Consider the following 20,487-nt stretch of genomic DNA (forward strand, 5'->3'; position numbering starts at 1 on the left):
CTTAACAGGGACTGGAGAACAGTGATATTTACAGATGAATCCCGCTTTACATTGAAGTTCGCCGATGGTCGCATACGGGTATGGCGTTGTAACAATGAACGATACCATGCAAGCAGTGATGCAGAAGGATCGGTTCGGTGGTGGCAGTTTGATGGTTTGGGGAGGAATTCGTTATGGTGGTAAAACAAATTTAGTGATGGTTCGTGGGACATTGAATGCCAGGAGATATTGTGATAACATCTTGACACCTGTTGTTCTCCCCTTCTTTGCCCAGCGTAATCATAATGGATTCCATTTTCAACATGACAATGCAAGACCACATACTGCTCGCCTGACGATGAATCTGTTCCAAACGAACAACATTAACGTTCTTGATTGGCCAAGTCGACCCCCAGACCTCTATCCAATCGAACATGTTTGGAATCTGTTGAACCGACGCATTCGCGAAAATCACGGTGATTTACAAGAACTTGAAAATGCACTGATTAGAGAATGGAATGCGATTCCACAACGACAAATTTGAAAGATACTTAATGGAATGCGAAAACGCTGCCAATCCGTCATCGATGCACGTGGAGCATGGACCAGATATTGACTTTTGATAACTTTATACCCATTTACACGTTTTGAACCTTCTGCGCTCCACCCCGAGAAATTCTTAGTGAATTTGAGTGAAAAACATTCATAGTGCTTCTGACTTCATAAAATTTTATTTTATTTTCATTAAAATCATATTTTGTTAAGTTTTTGTAATCAAATAAAATTTCATAATTTTGTTGCTAAACTTTTTTGGCTCAGTATATTTGTTTTTTTTTAAATGGAATGTCGTATTCATTCCCCTCTTATTTTTAAGGGAAATCCTGTGGTAAAATCTAGATATATTCAATCCCCCATGAATTATTTCGATTCTAATAGGACAAATACAGCAATTCTTTTGGATCGAAGCGCTCTAGGTGGAGGCAAATATTTGCCATTCCAATAAATTAACACACTTTAAGATTGGCATAAAAACCGTAGCAAACAGGATAAGTGACATGCTCAAACTATTTACAATAACGTATTTAGATAGATTTGGATGAATTTTAATGATTATTTACTTATATGTCTTCTATGTATAAAAAAATGGGTTTATACCACATTTATCATCGTTTGTTAAAGTTTCCTTGTTGTGATGATTTGGGGTATCAGAAGCATGTATTGTCCCGTAAAATGCTTAAATTATTACGTCATCATTCTATGACGTCGAGTACTTCATTCATAAAAAAACATATGACGTGGGAGAACAATTGGAACAGCCAATGCAATATATTCATATTTTACCACGGGTGTGTATTCAAAGCGTTTGAATGGTTGATTAAAGTCTGGTGGCAAATATTTGATTCATGTTTAATACTAACATAATAAAGATCAATTGGCAGGAAAATAAAATATGAAATAGTAAAACAAATAAAAAAAACATAGAATTATAGAAACAATGATCTAACCTCCCCCCCCTCCCCCCCCCCCAAAAAAAAAAAGATTTTGCCTTTTGCACTGTGTTGGTACTTTGTAAATATTAATTATCAATTGATGGCATTTTTCCTTTTTTCTAGAATTCAGATATTCAAGATAGCATTGAAAGTATTAAAATTCCTACTAGCACTGAAGCATCAGCAACATCCATTAGTCCGAGCCAAAAGACAAAAGTAAAAGCCAGTGAATGGCTTAAATCCCTTGATATGAAAACCCCAACAAAGCAATCTCCTAGCCCAAAAGTATTGTTAAAGGAAGATTCTGCCAAAAAGAAAAAGAAATTTACAAGGTATATATTTTTATGTGTATGTGGATAAATTAGTTTCACTGTGTGCTTATTTATTCCTCATTAGCTAGAGGTAAAGGTAGAGGGTTGAGATTTTACAAACATGCTAAACCCAGCCACTTTTTTTGTGCCTGTCCATAGTCTGGAACCTTAAGCTTCTATCTATAGTCTTGCTTTTTTTTTTTTTAATTATGAATCATTCAAAGAGTTTAATGTGGTTCATTACACTGAACTAGTATATATTATTGTTTAGGGACCATCTGAAGGCATAACTCTGGATGCAGAATTTTCTCTCTTAGAATATTCATCTATCCCATTTTTGTTCAATGTTGAAAATGTTGGATCATGAATTCATGGTTCCTTATTCAATGATGAAATTTGACTTCATAGAGAGTGTGAAATCCACAAAGTCAATATTGCTAGATTAAAAGTAGTTTTGTAATATATAATACAATTTGATTACAGAAATGGTCTAGCTGACCAGTTATATAAGTTACAAATTAGAGAACGATCAGCTGTTAGAGTGTGGAACCATCAGACTGTTACAGAAGAAAAAGGTAATATAAAATCATGTGTATGTACAACAATAATTATTATACCCTGCTTTAAAAAAGTGGGGGTTTATTTTTTAACCTCTGTCTGGCTGTCTGTCTGTCCACACATCCGTCCGTCCATCCACCTGTCAGTCCTTCTGTCCGACCCATGAATATTTTCATTGCATCTTTTTCAGCAACTTCATTACAAGGATTTTTGAAATTTAGTTTACAAGTTTATATGAGTCAACTTTACTGTGTGATGTGTTTTCAGATTCATCTCTCAACAACTTCCTACATTGTTGTATTTACAGAACACTGGTGTCATTTAACACATGACATCCAAGTTGAAAATTTATGTCAAATTTTTTTCATGAATTACATTCTGATATTTGGTTTCAGGGTTTATATAAGTCAGGTTTACTGTGTGATGTGTTTTCAGGTTCATACTCAATAACTTCCTGTTTACTGAACACTTACATAATTTGACACATGACATCCAAATAAAACAGTTTTGTAACATTTTTCTCAGGAAGGTTAACTATTTACTGTGTAAAGGCCAAAATGATCATAATCGAAGATTCTCATCTCTACTTTTTTATTTTTCAAATTTTAGAAAAGAATAATACGAATTCTAGCTATTTTTCCAGTTGAATAGACTTATTTATTTTTTACCAAAAATAATAAAAAAGTAAAAACAAAACCACTCACACACCCCAATTGAAAATATATTGTGACTCTATTTTGGTATAGAATTGTACACAAGTATTTATTTATTTATTTTGATTTGACAGTGTCTTCCAAGTCAGTAGTTGTTAAAGTCCTGGACTATGAAATGCTGTATTCTTTACAGTTAGCTAAATGTCAGGAGCTAATAAAGACAGAAGGGAACAGCATTGGAGAGGAGAAGGAGTTTTATGTTCTATTCACGTCAGAAATGGCGGAAGAAATGAAGATTTCTATTGGAACCATTGTTAGAATTTGTCCTCCTTGGTAAGATTGGGTATTAAATATTTGTATAAAAAAAAAATGAAAAGAATAGAAACCAATTGTTTGTAGAACAGTTGAAGATCTGAAATGCAAATATCTTGATAGGAAAACATTAACTTTTGGTCATTGTCAGATGACAGCTTAGTACTTTATCCTGATTTAAAACAAAATATAGCTTTTAATTATTTTGCTTGAAATAAGGGAGATAAGTTGCAACATCTGGTTTCATAGATTTCTACACACTGGTTTCAAAAACATATGGTAGCAGGTTCTTTTAAATAAAATTAGTGTAACAAATGGCTATACCTCCAGCTAAAATTTTCAAGAAGTCATATTCACCTTGGTTACAAAATATCAATGGGACAGTTATTTATGAAACATCTTTTTATTATATTTTTTACATGTTGTATTTCTTTTTACATAAATAAATGGTTTTAAGTGTGATTTTGCCCTAAGATTTATTTATACCTCACAATTTTAATGATACTTCAGTTTAAAATAAAATAAAACATATAATTAGGGGTTGTTTTTGAAATCCCAGCTGCTTGTCTGTAACACAAATCCCATATTTTTCACTTGATCTTTGACGGATATAATTTAATTATTTTCTTTTTCATAAACATTCAACTTAAATTAGAACACTTTTAAAAGGTCTCTATATATAACTTATATAGTTTACATTTCACTTTTACATGCTCACCTTATATTTGTAATTATGCAAGATAATACATTACCAAATAGAAGCAATAAATATATTGTGTTGATATTGTGCCTCACTTTTCTTTCCTGTTGTTTGTAAAACTATTACACACAATTTATTTTAAATGTATTTTCTGTCAAACAGCATATATTTTTATGCCCCACCTACGATAGTAGAGGGGCATTATGTTTTCTAGTCTGTGGCTCCGTTCGTCTGTGCGTCCGTCTGTTCAGGTTAAAGTTTTTGGTCAAGGTAGTTTTGATGAAGCTGAAGTCCAATCAACTTGAAACTTAGTAAACTTGTTGCTTATGATATAATCTTTTTAATTTTGAAGCCAAATTAGACTTTTGACCCCATTTCACGGTCCACTAAACATAGAAAATGAAAGTGGGAGTTTCAGGTTAAAGTTTTTGGTCAAGGTAGTTTTAGATAAAATTGAAGTCCAATAAACTTGAAACTTAGTACACATGTTCCCCATAGTATAATCTTTCTAATTTTAATGCCAAATTAGATTATTACTCAATTTCACGGTCCATGGAATATGGAAAAGGATAGTGCGAGTGGGGCATCCGTGTACTTTGGACACATTCTTGGTGTGATGTAAATTTTATTTTATCTCCCCTTAATTCTGTAAGAATGAAAATTGAATTTTAATCCAAGATTATTGCTTTTTCTAAAGTAAAAAGCAGAAAGAGTTCAAAACTATTTCACATTGTTTTAATAGTAGTGTTTATCAGTGCCTGTAATACTGATGCAGACTTTGCTAAAATAGATTTTAATTTAAACCATACAATTGTGAACCATGAATTTAAATTTTGTTAAATTTGAAACCTCTGACTGTCTCTCTATCTTTTATAGTTTTTAATTGTTAAATGAGAACACTCTGAAGTGTTTATACCCATCCCTAGATTTTCCATCATCTAGCATGGAAAACTTCATGGAATTCCATGGAATTCCATGGAGTATTGGAACCTGTTTTCCATGGAAATCCATGGAAAATAAAAAGAGAAAAAAAAAGAAATAATAATATTTCCATCTGAAACATTTTCCATGGAATTTCATGGAAATATTTTCCATAATGTTTTTCCATGGAATTCCATGGAAATATATTCCATAGGTTTTTTTTCCATGGAATTTCATGGAAATATTTCCATGTAAAGTGAATTGCTCAAATTAACCTTTTGGCAATATACCCTGTTTAACTGTACCTGTAATAATGAAGGTATAAAATTTAGGTGCCATGCTTTAATCGGTTTGATAAGGTCTTCTGAGTCTTGCATTGGTCAGTAGTAAGAAATAAAACTCAACCATCATTTTAACCTTTAATTCAAATTCATTTGATGTATTATAATAAATACAATTAACAAGCAAAAACTTTCAAAATTGGTATATGTTTGCACTGCCTTTATAACCAGAAATTAAGGTTATAAATGTCACTTTTTTCAACACCAGGCTTCTGTAGATCCATCTTGTAGAACTGCATTAACCATTTTATTTGGAGTTTCAGTTCTTCCTCTTGATACCTAAAAATAATTGTACTGTTATAGATAAAGAGATATTCTTTAAATAATGTCCTTTATAACACAATAATGGTTAACAACTTTAGTCTTTGTCCTAAATATTTTTTTCTTCATAATTATTGTATATAAATGTCTTCATTGGTATTGTCCATATCTTTAGAACTTAGTTTTATCTGCAGTTTGCTGTAAAGATACACTTTTTTTTTACTTTTATGGATCTATTTCTCATTGGCAACCAATTTCAACAGATCTTAAATTATGTAACCAAATTACTTCATTAGTGGATTATCAGTTATTATGATACACTATATACAGTTTGTCTTGTCTTAATACCCAATCATAATAATTATAAGTGAAAAATCTACTATAGGTGTTTTCATTATGTTATTATGTTGAACTAAAGGAGCTTGCACACATACAAAATGGTAGATTCTAATTCAGTGTACTTACCACAAAATATGCTCCTAAATCCAACAGTCAATGCAAGTCATCAGAGAATAAATCTGCACTATTCAATGTCAAGAACTATTTGGAACAATTTAATCTACGTCCAATATAAATTTTACATTTTGTTCAGGAGAGAAGACATCTTTGTTTGTTGCCTGCATATCCATTGCCAGTTCAAATTTTCAATGTGTTGGGGGTTGTATGAGGAGTTATCTGATTTCTTTTAAAACAGTCCCAATTGAATACTGTTATTTACCTATATCTTGAATATTTTATATATATTTTAATAAAAGATTATCCATTTATTGTTTATTTACCATTTTTATGTTTTAAGTAATAATAATTGCACAAAAATGTATAAATCCATGTGCTACCCTACATTTGGCCTCACACTGTATGGTCATACCACTTCCTGTTTTCTACACAAAATTTTTCCATGTTTAAAATATTCTAAGTCAAGATTCCATCCTCTTTTCCATCTCAAAAATATTCTAAGTCCACTTTCCATCCTCTTTGCCATCTACAAAGTTTTATTAGTCTACTTTCCATTACATTTTCCATCCAAAAAATATTTTTTCCATGGAATTCCATGGAAAGTTTTCCATCTTATCATGGAAAATGTTGGAATAAGTAACACATATAAGTTTTCCATCTATGATGGAATATTTTTCCATGAAATTCCATGGAAAAAAACGAAATTTCCATCATTTTCCATCATTTTTTCATGGAAAAAGTTGAACTGCATGGAAAATCTAGGGATGGGAAATTAGTATAATCTGTTAACCTTTATTCAAAAGTGTGAATAAAGTTTGTTATTCCATATATTGTAATCCCGACTCAATGTTCTCCTTAATTCGAAGATTTTCCTCACTGATACCAGTGACTGCTGCTACATTAAAAGATAACTTAATATGATTGATCCTAAGGCAGATTCCATGTAAGCAATGGAAATGTCTGTCAAAATGAATACATGAATAAAATAATAATAACTGTTATTTTAAAGATAATCTGAATAATGATGTAAGATGAAATTATAAAAATAATTTTTGGATATGATTGTTTCTGTTTAAAGTAGAAATGATTAAAACAAGTTGAAAAAATTCAAAAATTTTAATACAATTAACTCCCATTTTTTTTACGCAATGTAACAATGTGTCGCAATACTTTATGTTGACACTTGTATACTGGTATTTACTAGTGTAGTATGGTTATTCAAAGAAAGATCATATACCATGGTTATACATAATTAATGTCAAATTTGATTTTTGACCCCAATTTCATGGTACAATGTTTTTTATGCAACAAAGATTAATTCTTTCTTCCAATAGATGATCACGATCAGTAATTACATTTTCATCATCATTTAACCCTTCAGCCTAACCTGTCGAAGTATGTTATTCATATGTCACCAATTTAGTTTTCTTGTCCTTGACATAAAAATTTGATAGTGTGTTTAATGGAAGCTAGAAACAGCAAACATTTGCCTTACGCTAGAAGGCTTTGATCCATAAAATATGTGGGGTCTTGAATTTGAATATAATATATATTTACCATTTTGCTGGTTCTTAAATTTACAATATTGACACTTGATAATTTTACACCGTAATGGGGGGGGGGGGGGGGGTCATCATGATTCACAAAATGTTCTATTAGCTGATTAGTTCAAAGGAAATAAAACCGTGAAGGATACAAATAACCCAAAAAGTATAGCCCCTCACAAGTCTGTAGGTAGTTGTCATCTATTTGTTATCTCCCCTTAATTCTTGTAGAAAGGAAAACACATAAAAAAGCCTTACTTAAAGTTAAATAATTAAAATTAATTTTTATAAAGAATTTTAATCACTATTTTAAATGTTTAAGATCATGTATTTAATCAATTATTGTGATATCTATGCCAGACTTTGCTTATATGGACTTTTATTTATAGCATTACATTGAAAACATAAATTCAATATTGGCTTAATGAGAAACATATATGGAGTACTTTATCTATAATAATATGATTTGTTGACATTGAACACATCTGTGTTCCTTATATTTATCATCAATGTTTTAGAATATCATTGTGACTGAAAAAAAATTTCTTAGCACAGTACTAAGAGTGATATTATCTGATTATTACATGTCATTTTTCATATCGCATGTATTATCAGCCCTATGTTCAATATCAGCCCAAGAGCCGCATGGCTCGAGGGCTGATAATACATGCGATATGAAAAATGACATGTTATGATCTTTTTATCATATGCTTCAACAGTAGAGAAAAATAACAGATTTATATATTGATCCTTTTACATGGTTCCCGAAGTTTAAAGAGTAAAAACATGAGTTCACGGCCGTCGGACCCAAAATTTGATACATTCAATCTGAAATCTTTCTATTATATGCCTCAATAGAGAGAAAGAAAGAAAAAAAACCATATAAATATGGACGAATCGACAAAAAAATAAGTCAACAATATACATAATGATCATTGTTTGGAAAAGTCAACTTTTTAAAGAAACTTTCTAAATTATGTTTCAGAAAAACTTAAAAAATGCATTTACATGTATTAAATAATTTGTTCGGTTTTTTTTTTTTGGTTTTTTTTTTTATTATTTTAAACAATATACTTTCCAGTATTCAAGAAATTATTTTGTACACTACTTTGTAATGTTTTTCACTGAAAACGTAACATTAAGGTGTATTTTCCGGAATTGGCCGAGTATTACCGGAATGCCATGTGATAACGTTATGGAAAGGCATGTGATAACAATCGAAGCATGTGATAAACTTTTCATATCAGCCTGCTAAGCACCAATTCGAAAAATATGGAATTTACGTCAATTTAATGCTATTATCATACGGTAAAATTTATATGTTATTTAGTCTAAGTATATGATAAGTATAGATTATTACATGGCATTTTTCATATCAGACCCTTTATCGGCCCAAGGTTATGATATCAGCCCAAGAGCCGCAGGCTCGAGGGCTAATATCATGAACGAGGGCCGATAAAGGGTCTGATATGAAAAATGACATGTAATTATCTTTTTATCATAAACTTCAGCAGAAGAAATACAGACAAGAACTATTAAAATTTAAATTTGTTTGTCTTTGCACTTTCAGATAATATTTACAACCAACAACCAAAAAAAAATCTTAACTTTAATTGTTTTTATTGATATTACAAGCATTTTATTTATCTTGTCACAACAATTATCATGTTCTTCAATAATATTTTTACCTCATTTATGTCTTTCAAAACATATTTAACTTAAATCTTTTTTGCTCCTCAAACATTTTGTGAAAAGTCTTATCACTTGCCGTTTTCCGCTTTCTTTTGTCGTTTCAAACAAATTTCCGGAAATGCACGAAGTTGCATGTGATAAACGTCACGGAAATTAGCGGAAAGGCATGTAATAACATTCCGGAAGCAGTCAATAAAGGTACCTTTATCAGCCCGCTATGGAGTTTCTTAGGAATCTGGTCAATAAACCTAGTAATCCTTTCATAGCCTTTTGATATTTTCAAATGTTATTGAACTGTAAAATTTTAGTAATATTTTATACAAGTATATGATAAGATAAATTATTGCTAGAAACTAAGAACGCACATGCTCATTGTTAATGAAATTACCAAAGTTGTCATAGGTAAAATAGGGATACTCAATTACTTTTCTCACTTTCACTATACCTGCTCAAGCGAGAAAGAATCTATTTGAGATGATCAACGATAATCTATAATCACACTCTTACTTGCTGTAATCTTTGTTGAAACCAGGTCAGAACGCTTAGCTGGTACAAATATCAAATATCTATAAATATTCATTTGTGAACTTTCATTTGAGAAATCATATTTGTTTTTTGTCATTCAATAAGATGTGTAAAAGGTTGACCAAAGCATATTTTTATGCCCCATTTAAGGGCATTATGTTTTCTGGTCTGTGCGTCTGTTCGTTTGTCCATTTGTCCGTCTGTCCCTTTTCAAGTTAAAGCTTTTGGTCAAGGTAGATTTTGATGAAGTTGAAGTCCAATCAACTTGAAACTTAGTACACATGTTCCCTATTATATGATCTTTCTTATTTTGATTAGAGATTTTTCCACATTTTCAGGTTCCATTGAACATAGAAACTGATAGTCGGAGGGGGTATCCATGTACTATGGACACATTCTTGTTTATGAAAATTCTGATGGGTACATATTAAAACTATGTGCATGATCACTGATTTGAAAACTCTTTAATTTCAGAAAAGTATTCAAATCTAATAGTTAAATTTCTATGATACAAATTTGAGATGAGAAGTGCAGCCAGTGCATATCAAAGATTGTCAACCCTACAAATTTCTCTTACTTTTTGACTGCACTCTGAAAAATAATCTTTAATGGTTCAGGTTGACAAATCTAATATTTAGGGTAATACACACATATAAAATTATGAGAGGTGGTATGATTGCCATCATGATGAGAGAACTATCCACCAAAGTTCAAATGAAGTGAATGTAAGCAATAAAATATATATAGCCAACCATAAGGCCTTTAACAATGAGAAAAACCTATAATTTAAAGTCAGCTATAAAAGCCCCGCCTTGAAAATACGAATTAGTTCAATTCAGATTTCAGAAAAAAAACCACTATTTTATAACAAAAAAGTTTATGAAAAACAAATATGACGAACATGAACCAACAATAACCACTGAACTACAGACAGGCACTAAAAGAATGTTGTATGGGTTAAACATTTTTGTGAGTGCTCAACCCTACCCCTAACCTGAAATAGTTGTGTAACATTACAACATAAGAACAAAATATAAAAATCAGATTGACACAATAGAAATACATCTAACAGAACACAAAGTACCCGGCCGCGTCCACTTGTATTTTTGTCCATCTGATGAGTTAAGCCTTTTTCAACTGATTTTTATAGTTTGTTCTTATGTTGTACTGTTATACCACTGTCCCAGGTTAGGGGAGGGTTAGGATCCCGCTAACATGTTTAACCCTGCCACATTATTTATGTATGTGCCTGTCCCAAGTCAGGAGCCACTAATTCAGTGGTTGTCGTTTGTTTATATGTGTTACATATTTGTTTTTCGTTCATTTTTTTTATATAAATAAGGCCTTTAATTTTCTCTTTTGAATTGTTTTACATTGTCTTATCTGGGCCTTTTATAGCTGACTATGTGATATGGGCTTTGCTCATTGTTGAAGGCCGTACAGTGACCTATAGTTGTGAATGTCTGTGTCATTTTGGTCTTTTGTGGATAGTTGTCTCATTGGCAATCATACCACATCTTCTTTTTTATATGGCGTGATACCATACAATTGGGAACCATGAATTTAAAGTTTCTTAAATTTAAAACGTCAATCTGTCTCTCTATCTTTTATAGTTTTTATTTTTTAAATGAGAACACAATAATGTGTTCATAACAATTCGAGTCCTATAATCAAGATATATTAGGTGTATCTAGTTGTCATTCCATAGACTTTGTAAAGATTTTACTCTCTGAAACCACTAGACCAGTAAAGTGATTGCTGAAACATTGAAAGATAAGTTAACCATGTTAACATGATTGGTCTAAAGTTAATATGATATAATATACATACAACAAATGGAAGTTTTTACTGACCTTGACTGGCAATACAGCCCTTGCATGGTCGGTGGTATACATATTCACTGGGAAGTAAACACATAAACCGGGAAGGATACAAAAAACCCAAAAATTAGAAAGATCATATACCATGGTATACATATTTACTATGGTATATGATGTTTCTAATTTTAATGTCAAATTTGATTTTTGACCAATAGATGATCACGATCAGTATTTACATTTTCATCATCATTTAACCCTTCAGACTTACTTGTCTATAAGTGTGTAAATAGTTATTCATATGTCACAGGCCCGTAGCCAGGAATTTCCAAAGGGGGGGGGGGGGTTGTTGGACTGACATGAACTCAACTTTAACAGTCACAATTTGAACAAAACATTGACTTTAACAGTACTTATTTGATTTCAAGGGGGGGTTCACCCCCCCCCCCCCCAAAACCCCCCTGGCTACAGGTATATGTGTCACCAATTTAGTTTTCTTGTCTTTGACATAAAAAATTGATAGTGTGTTTAATGGAAGGAACAGAAAACATTTCCTTTAGCTAGAGAGCTTTGATCCAATAAAATGTGTGGGATCTTGAATTTGAACATAATATATATTTATTTTACCATTTTGCTGGTTCTTTAAATTTACAATATTGTACACTTGATAATTTTACACCGTAATGGGGGGGGGGGGGGGGTCATCATGATTCACAAAATGTTCTATTTGCTGATTAGTTCAAAGGAAATAAAACCGTGAAGGATACAAATAACCCAAAAAGTATAGCCCCTCACAAGTCTGTAGGTAGTTGTCATCTATTTGTTATCTCCCCTTAATTCTTGTAGAAAGGAAAACACATAAAAAAGCCTTACTTAAAGTTAAATAATTAAAATTAATTTTTATAAAGAATTTTAATCACTATTTTAAATGTTTAAGATCATGTATTTAATCAATTACTGTGATAATGATGCCAGACTTTGCTTATATGGACTTTTATTTATAGCATTTAATTGAAAACATAAATTCAATATTGGCTTCATGAGAAACTTATTTGCAGCTCTCTATCTATAATAGTATTATTTGTTGGCATAGAACACTTCAGTGTTCATAATATCTATCATCAATTTAAAAAAATTCATTCTGACTGAAAATTTTCTCTATCAGCACAGTAGGGTGATAAGAAAAATTATTGCTAGAAACTAAGAACGCACATGCTCATTGTTAATGAAATTACCAAAGTCATCATAGGTAAAATAGGGATATATATATAATATATATATACTCAATTACTTTTCTCACTTTCCCTATACCTGCTTTAGCGAGAAAGAATCTATTTGAGATGATCAACGATAATCTATAATCTAACTCTTACTTGCTGTAATCTTTGTTGAAACCAGGTCAGAACGCTTAGCTGGTACAAATATCGAATATCTATAGATATTCATTTGTGTACTTTCATTTGAGAAATTATATTTGTTTTTTGCCATTCAATAAGATGTGTAAAAGTGTTGACCAAAGCACATTTTTATGTCCCATTTATGGGCATTATGATTTCTGGTCTGTGCGTCTGTTCATTTGTCCATTTGTCTGTCTGTCCCCTTTCAGGTCAGGGGCGTAGCTACCCGGAGGCACGACAGCACGTGCATCCACGTCGTTTTCACAAAAAAAAAAAAAAAAAAAGCAGAAGAGAGAGAGATGAGTTGGTCAATCTGAATCTGAGACTGTTGGTGTCTTTTCCGTCTATCCCGGATATGAGTTTGACAACCTAGTTACAAGTGTTGATGAAGCTGTTCATTCAGAAAAAGATCGTAGCTCCGAAGTTGCGTGCACATTGATTCGGCATGCAAAAAAAGAAATGGCAAAATAAAAATTTATAAATTGAATTTTAAAGGAAACACCTATGTTGTCACTTTTTTTAATTGATGAAATATCATAAGATAACGACATTTGGTTTCAAAATAATTTTTTTTTTGGAGATTATGACAAAATCGGAAGGTTACTTGTATCTTTTACAAGATTTTTACTTTTGAATTTGTAATACTCAGTCTATTCTAAGATATGTAGTTTTGAAGCACATTTTACAGTGTACAGTTCATCAGTTTGGAATGAGATGTACCAATCAGCATTAGAATTATCAGATCCCTTCGATATCGTTGAAAATATGCCGAGGCGATGTGGTTGACAGACTGGAGCCAATCACCCTGCAACCACGCCAAAACAGTATTGGAAAGCCTCATTATTTTTTGTGTTCATAGACCATATGATAAGGCAACTGGAGAGTGGAGTCGCGTCAAGTTATCAGAAAATCGCTTCCTTGTGCTGTATCTCATGGCTTCATCGTGTTGTAGGAAATATCACAAACGAACAAATCTCAATATTGTCTGAAACATACGAAACTGACCTAGCATGTAATTTTGACGAATTCAATTGGGAGGTCGCTCGATGCCGAACACGTACGCTGGTTTATAACATCTCGCGAGTGCTACCATGCCATGATGGCCCTGAGATCTATCAGTCACGGTACTACGTATGTAATTGAAAACAAATGTACGATGAACAATGAACAACGAAAGTTACATAGCATTACTGCATGTTCATCGGGATTTCAGTGTGAATGTTGACAAAGTAATAGAGACGTTTGTTTCTGCCCAGACCCGAAGAGCAGATTTTGGACAATTTTGAGTAAATTCTATATCACAAATATTTGTTGTTTATGTATTACTATATTCAGAAGATTTATTAATAGTTTTACATTCATAAATTTTTATCTACATATAGCTCCTCTTTTAACCGTCCTATGACCGAAAACTGAAAAAAAAATAATTTCTGCATAATAGGGTCCCAAAAATTTTTGTAGTTGCTTCCACATCGTTTCTTTCTAGCTACGCCCCTGCAGGTTAAAGCTTTTGGTCGAGGTAGATTTTGATGAAGTTGAAGTCCAATCAACTTGAAACTTAGTACACATATTCCCTATGATATGATCTTACTAATTTTGATTAGAGATTTTTCCACATTTTCAGGTTCCATTAAACATAGAAACTGATAGTGTGGAGGGGGTATCCATGTACTATGGACACATTCTTGTTTATGAAAATTTTGATGGCTTAGTAACATATTAAAACTATGTGCATGATCACTGATTTGAAAACTCTTTAATTTCAGAAAAGTATTCAAATCTTATAGTTAAATTTCTATGATATAAATATGAGATGAGAAGTGCAGCCAGTGCATATCCAAGATTGTCAACCCTACAAATTTCTCTCACTTTCAACTGCACTCTGTAAAATAATCTTTAATGGTTCAAGTTGACAAATCTAATATTTAGGGTAATAAACATATATATATATAAATAAGGAGATGTGGTATGATTGCCATGAGACAACTGTCCACCAAAGTTTAAATGAAGTGAATGTAAGCAATTATATATATATAGCCAACCAACCATAAGGCCTTTAACAATGATAAAAACCCATAATGCATAGTCAGCTATAAAAGCCCCACCTTGAAAATATGAAACAGTTCAATTCAGAAAAGTAACAGCCTAATTTATAACAAAGCAGTTTACGAAAAACAAATATGACAAACAGGTACCAACAATAGTCAATAACCATGGAACTACAGACTTAATTTAGATAGGTACCAAAAAGAATGGTAAGGGTTAAACATGTTTGTGAGTGCTCAACCCTATACTGCTAACAGGAGATGGTTGTGTAACATTACATAAAAACAAACTATAAAAATCAGATTGATACAATAGAAATACATCTTACAAAACACAAAGAAACATGACTGGGTATTTATAGATGGGGTAACAAAGGTAATTTTTTTTATCAACTATCTTTTCTTTATTAGACCTGTATTAATGACCAGCTCTCAGACACATAATATGGAATTTATGGACAATTTATAATACATTTGAGTAAAAGTGGTTACTTTTAAACCAATATACAAATCTACATTCTCAGTTACAGCAATTTTATAGTTACAGCAATTTTATAATTGCTGTAACTGAGAATGTAGATTTGTATACAACATTAGAAGTATATATTCACTGTTCAAAACGTTACTGATTGAGTATTCCATTATGTTGAAGCCATTTAGTGAGTACTGCTTACTCATGGTAGCCTCTTGTTCTAAATATTTTCATCTATTATTTCAGGCAAAAACTTTTATTACAGTCAATGGATAGATCAGTATTATTATGCACCAATTTTATCAGAGTAGAGGGTAGTGTAGATGTTGTGCAACAGAATCCTGAATCAGCAAAAATAACCATGGAATGGACATGTCCCTGTGTTACAGGTAAAGCCTTAAAAGGGCACTAAAATATTGCCAAATTCTTGGCCTCTCAGAATTGATTCAAACTTAAATTTAATTTACTGTAACTAATTTTTCACACTCAATTTATTTTTGCCACTTTTTTGAGTAGAAAAATAAAGAAAATATAAATCATCATGAATATGTAAAACTTTGATTTTTCCTTACAATACAACATCAAGTAAATTTGAAAATCCAGAATTTAAATCACAGTAAAATTGGCTAGAAAGGGCTAAATGCAAAAATAAGTTGGTTCATGGTAATTTGTACCAAAATGTAACTCAGAACTAATGAAATGCAGTATAAAACCATACCCAATTAATGGACTCATTATAAAGTATCAAAACATCTTACATATATATTCCTGGTTAGACACAATCAACTTTTGATGTGTTTGAGCTTTTGATTTTGCCATTTGATAAGGGACTCTCCGTTTTGAATTTTCCTTGGAGTTTAGTAATTTGTTATTTGACTCTCTGAATAACCATTGACAAGTGGTGGACACATAAACTTAAAAGTAATTGCATATGTGCTTTTTGGATTATATGCAAAATTAGGGTTTAATTGGACCATAATTTGGTGATTTACTGAATATGTAAATGATAGTACAAGCTGGACATGCTGAGGTGACACATATTCTTGTGTGTCCTTATTTTAAATATGATATTATTGTATGCATATCTATTTCAGGGTTAGTAAAGGACTATAAACAGTGTCCAGCTTACCAGTTCCCATGTCTGCCAGGCATAATGCTTCAGGTATAATAGATGAATCATTGCTTCCAAAACAGTCATGGCCATCAAATTTAATTTTAAACTCTCTACTGTACGTCTGAAGCGGACACATAATTTTGGGTTTGCAACTTTAACACAAAAAAGTTTGAAGTTAAGGTGAATTACTGTGAATGTTTACATGCATGAGCTTTTTAGGAAGAATGAAAAGAAGCTAGCATTAATTATTCTCTTTAACAATAAGCAAAAATTGTCCTACTTTTCATTCTGACATCATGACTGTATCCTTTTATTTACGGACCATTCAGTAAAACATTGCCATCAAGAGGGGGTGTACCTAGTGAAATCGTAATTTTGATTAATTCCAAATCTGATAACTGCTTAAATTATAGTCCTTTAAGGTGATACCTAACACTACAGGGAGATAGCTCTGTAAAATCAGCTAAACGTTTTAATTACGTTGTGCTGTTAAGGGAACATTAAGCTTCTCAATGATCAAAATAAGTGTTTGTCAAACTGCTATATAACCAGTGTAATTTTTCTGATAAAACGGTTGGTTCAAATTTTTTGAAATTTTTATATTTTTGTAAAAGGGTCAAAGTAAATACTTTGTCAAAATTTTAAGAAAATTAAACGACCCAAATTAATTTTAGCTAAAGTGTTGGGTACCACCTTAAGTATCATTATTTTAAATAACTATGGATTATTGTTATGTCCAACTTAAGGGCATTATGTTTTTTGGCATTGAGTCCGTTGGTCCATTCATCTGTTCGTCCGCCTGTCCTATTTCAGGTTAAAACTTTTGGTCAAGGTAGTTTTTGGTAAAGTTGGAGTTTAATTAACTTGAAACTTAGTACACATGTTCGCTATGATATGATATTCTAATTTAATACCAAATTAAAGTTTTGATCCCAATTTCATGGTCCACTAAACATAGAAAATGAAAGTGCATGGGGGTCATTTCTGTACTATGGACACATTCTTGTTTTATATATTTTTATCAGTTAATTTTCATATTAAAACCTCAATGATTATTGCAGACTGAGAATAAGTAGACAAAACCCTATATAAGCATACTAATAGTTATGATTAAACTGAACCAATTAACAGTCTTTTCATTTAAGAAGCAAAGAAGTAACAATAGAAATACAACAATTCCAACCTTTTGTAACAGTCATGCATGATCATATCATCAGGTCATAATCAAAATGATTAGGGTTAGTTGTACATTGTGTTAATGTAAATTATACAAACAAAATGCTTTACTGAAATTTTACTTACATTTCAGTGTAAAGACAACAAAGTGAATAGAAGTACACATACATCAGGACTTCCAGACCATGAACAGTCATTGTATATGATACAAGCTACCCAGGCTTCAACAGGGACACCAACTGTATCAGACTCTATTCTAGAAAGTATAGATAAATCTTCCAAACAGACAGGGGTATGCTTCAATGCATTGGTCCATAGAGTATTGTGCAAAACTGTTCCAAATTCAAGTATAAAAAGGTACAGTCTTAATACGGTGGATTCCTTGGGGATTTGATCTGAAGGGTAATCTATGAAATACCACATGTTCTCCAACTTTTGAGCCCATGCCAAAGGCAACATAAGCATTTTGTATTACCCTTGACAGATGTCTGCCCATCTGTGACTGTCAATTTCCACTCTCTTAACTCAAGTTTGCCACATCCAAAATTTATGAAACTCATGTTAGTGGACCGTGAAAATGGGGTAAAAACTCTAATTTGGCATTAAAATTAGAAAGATCTTATCATAGGGAACATGTTTACTAAGTTTCAAGTTGATCGGTTTTCAACTTCATCAAAAACTTCCTCGACCAAAAACTTTAACCTGAAGCAGGACAGACGGACGAACGGATGGAAGGACGAACAAAAGAAAGGATGCACAGACCAGAAAACATAATGCCCATAAATGGGGCATAACAAGTGGAAGGCATCTGTTATGCATAGATCAACCACTTATAATTTTATTTAAAAGTTTTATAAGGATGAGTAACTTGTTAAAGAGAGGCTTAAGATAACAAAGTGATATTTGAAGTGGGTCTCATTGGGGTCTAAGCGTGACGCGGGATTGCCTATTTTTTGTAAGCGTGACAGGTGAAAGTCAAATTATTGTGTCGTGAAAACGGGAAATGAGGTCCAACGGGACCCGGGAAATGACAAAATAATGAGAATTGCTTACGTACATAGAGTAAGCGGGATACGGGAATTTGACAAATCAGTAAGCAGGATCCAGGATCGGAATCCCCCAATGAGACCCCCTTTGAACACATATATGTCAATATAAAACTGACAATGTCATGACAAAAAAACAAGAAAACTTTCTTAACATAAACTATGATATACAAAACACAACAAAAAACTAAAGACTGAGCAACACGAACCCCACCAGTGTGTTCCAGAAAGGTATGTAGAGTCTGCTCCACATGTGGTATCTTTTGAGTAAAAGTTTTGAGATAAATCTTAAGGGCATACGATACAGTTTTGATCCCAAATTTATATTCGCAAAAATAACAATTTACGTTAGCAACTTAATTACCTCCCCTGTAACTGTATTGTTCTCCCTTAAGAAGACACATCAGATGTAAAACAGAATAATGTGTCATAATTCTTAGGTTATTAAAAAAAAAATCGATTTTTTTAAAGAAAAAATAAATTATACATTTGCATTTCAGATATAGTCTGTTAGTAGAGGATGGTCATGGTATTATGTGTGAGATACAGATTCCAGATAATTGTGAACATTTGTATGGTGAGGTGATACACAATGGTGAAGGCAGTTCTTACATATTTACTGGACTTAAGGTGCTGGCTAGAACAACAAGAGACAGGTAATTCTAAACTTCTAAACTTGTGTAGCATGACTAAATATGTAGTTAAAAACGACAAAATTATCTACTATCTACTGTATGTTAATGTAGATGTTGTTTATTTTTCAGAGATCCAGTCCTATTCAGTATGATAGATACTGTTGGTTAATGTAGATGTCTATTTTTCAGAGATCCAGCCTTATTCAGTATGATAGATACTGTTTGTTAATGTAGATGTTGTCTATTTTTCAGAGATCCAGCCCTATTCAGTATGATAGATACTGTTTGTTAATGTAGATGATGTCTATTTTTCAGAGATCCAGCCCTATTCAGTATGATAGATACTGTTTGTTAATGTAGATGTTGTCTATTTTTCAGATATCCATCCCTATTCAGTATGGTAGATACTGTTTGTTAATGTAGATGTTGTCTATTTTTCAGAGATCCAGCCCTATTTAGTATGATAGATACTGTATGTTAATGTAGATGTTGTCTATTTTTCAGAGATCCAGCCCTATTCAGTATGATAGATACTGTTTGTTAGTGTAGATGTTGTCTGTTTTTCAGAGATCCAGCTCTATTCAGTATGATAGATACTGTATATCAATGTAGATGTTGTTTATTTTTCAGAGATCCAGCCCTATTCAGTATGATAGATACTGTATATCAATGTAGATGTTGTTTATTTTTCAGATATCCAGCCCTATTTAGTATGCTATCTACTGTATATCAATGTAGATGTTGTTTATTTTTCAGAGATCCAGCCCTATTCAGTATGATAGATACTGTATATCAATGTAGATGTTGTCTATTTTTCAGAGATCCAGCTCTATTCAGTATGATAGATACTGTATATCAATGTAGATGTTGTTTATTTTTCAGAGATCCAGCCCTATTCAGTATGTTAGATACTGTATATCAATGTAGATGTTGTTTATTTTTCAGATATCCAGCCCTATTTAGTATGCTATCTACTGTATATCAATGTAGATGTTGTTTATTTTTCAGAGATCCAGCCCTATTCAGTATGATAGATACTGTA

At 32.0% G+C, this 20,487-nt stretch overlaps 1 protein-coding gene and 1 long non-coding RNA gene across 3 annotated transcripts in view; one reads left to right on the plus strand and one right to left on the minus strand.

The window, feature by feature from the left end:
• The window catches only part of LOC143080086 (DNA repair-scaffolding protein-like), a 43,053-nt gene that overhangs the window by 4,679 nt on the left and 17,887 nt on the right, over nucleotides 1–20,487 (plus strand). For both annotated transcript variants that reach the window (XM_076255764.1, XM_076255765.1), the window contains exons 5-11: nucleotides 1,593–1,801; nucleotides 2,264–2,355; nucleotides 3,126–3,324; nucleotides 15,721–15,863; nucleotides 16,569–16,636; nucleotides 17,898–18,121; nucleotides 19,311–19,466. In XM_076255764.1, coding sequence (XP_076111879.1) covers nucleotides 1,593–1,801; nucleotides 2,264–2,355; nucleotides 3,126–3,324; nucleotides 15,721–15,863; nucleotides 16,569–16,636; nucleotides 17,898–18,121; nucleotides 19,311–19,466 — 1,091 coding nt within the window. The remainder of the gene's footprint in view (nucleotides 1–1,592; nucleotides 1,802–2,263; nucleotides 2,356–3,125; nucleotides 3,325–15,720; nucleotides 15,864–16,568; nucleotides 16,637–17,897; nucleotides 18,122–19,310; nucleotides 19,467–20,487) is intronic.
• Nucleotides 5,332–6,410, minus strand: LOC143078259 (uncharacterized). Its single transcript, XR_012979136.1, has 2 exons — nucleotides 5,992–6,410; nucleotides 5,332–5,544 (listed from the first exon to the last, which is right to left on the minus strand). It is a non-coding gene; the product is annotated as an uncharacterized LOC143078259 (long non-coding RNA).

The sequence above is a fragment of the Mytilus galloprovincialis genome, chromosome 6 (genome assembly GCF_965363235.1).
Source record: "Mytilus galloprovincialis chromosome 6, xbMytGall1.hap1.1, whole genome shotgun sequence".
NCBI lineage: Eukaryota > Metazoa > Mollusca > Bivalvia > Mytilida > Mytilidae > Mytilus > Mytilus galloprovincialis.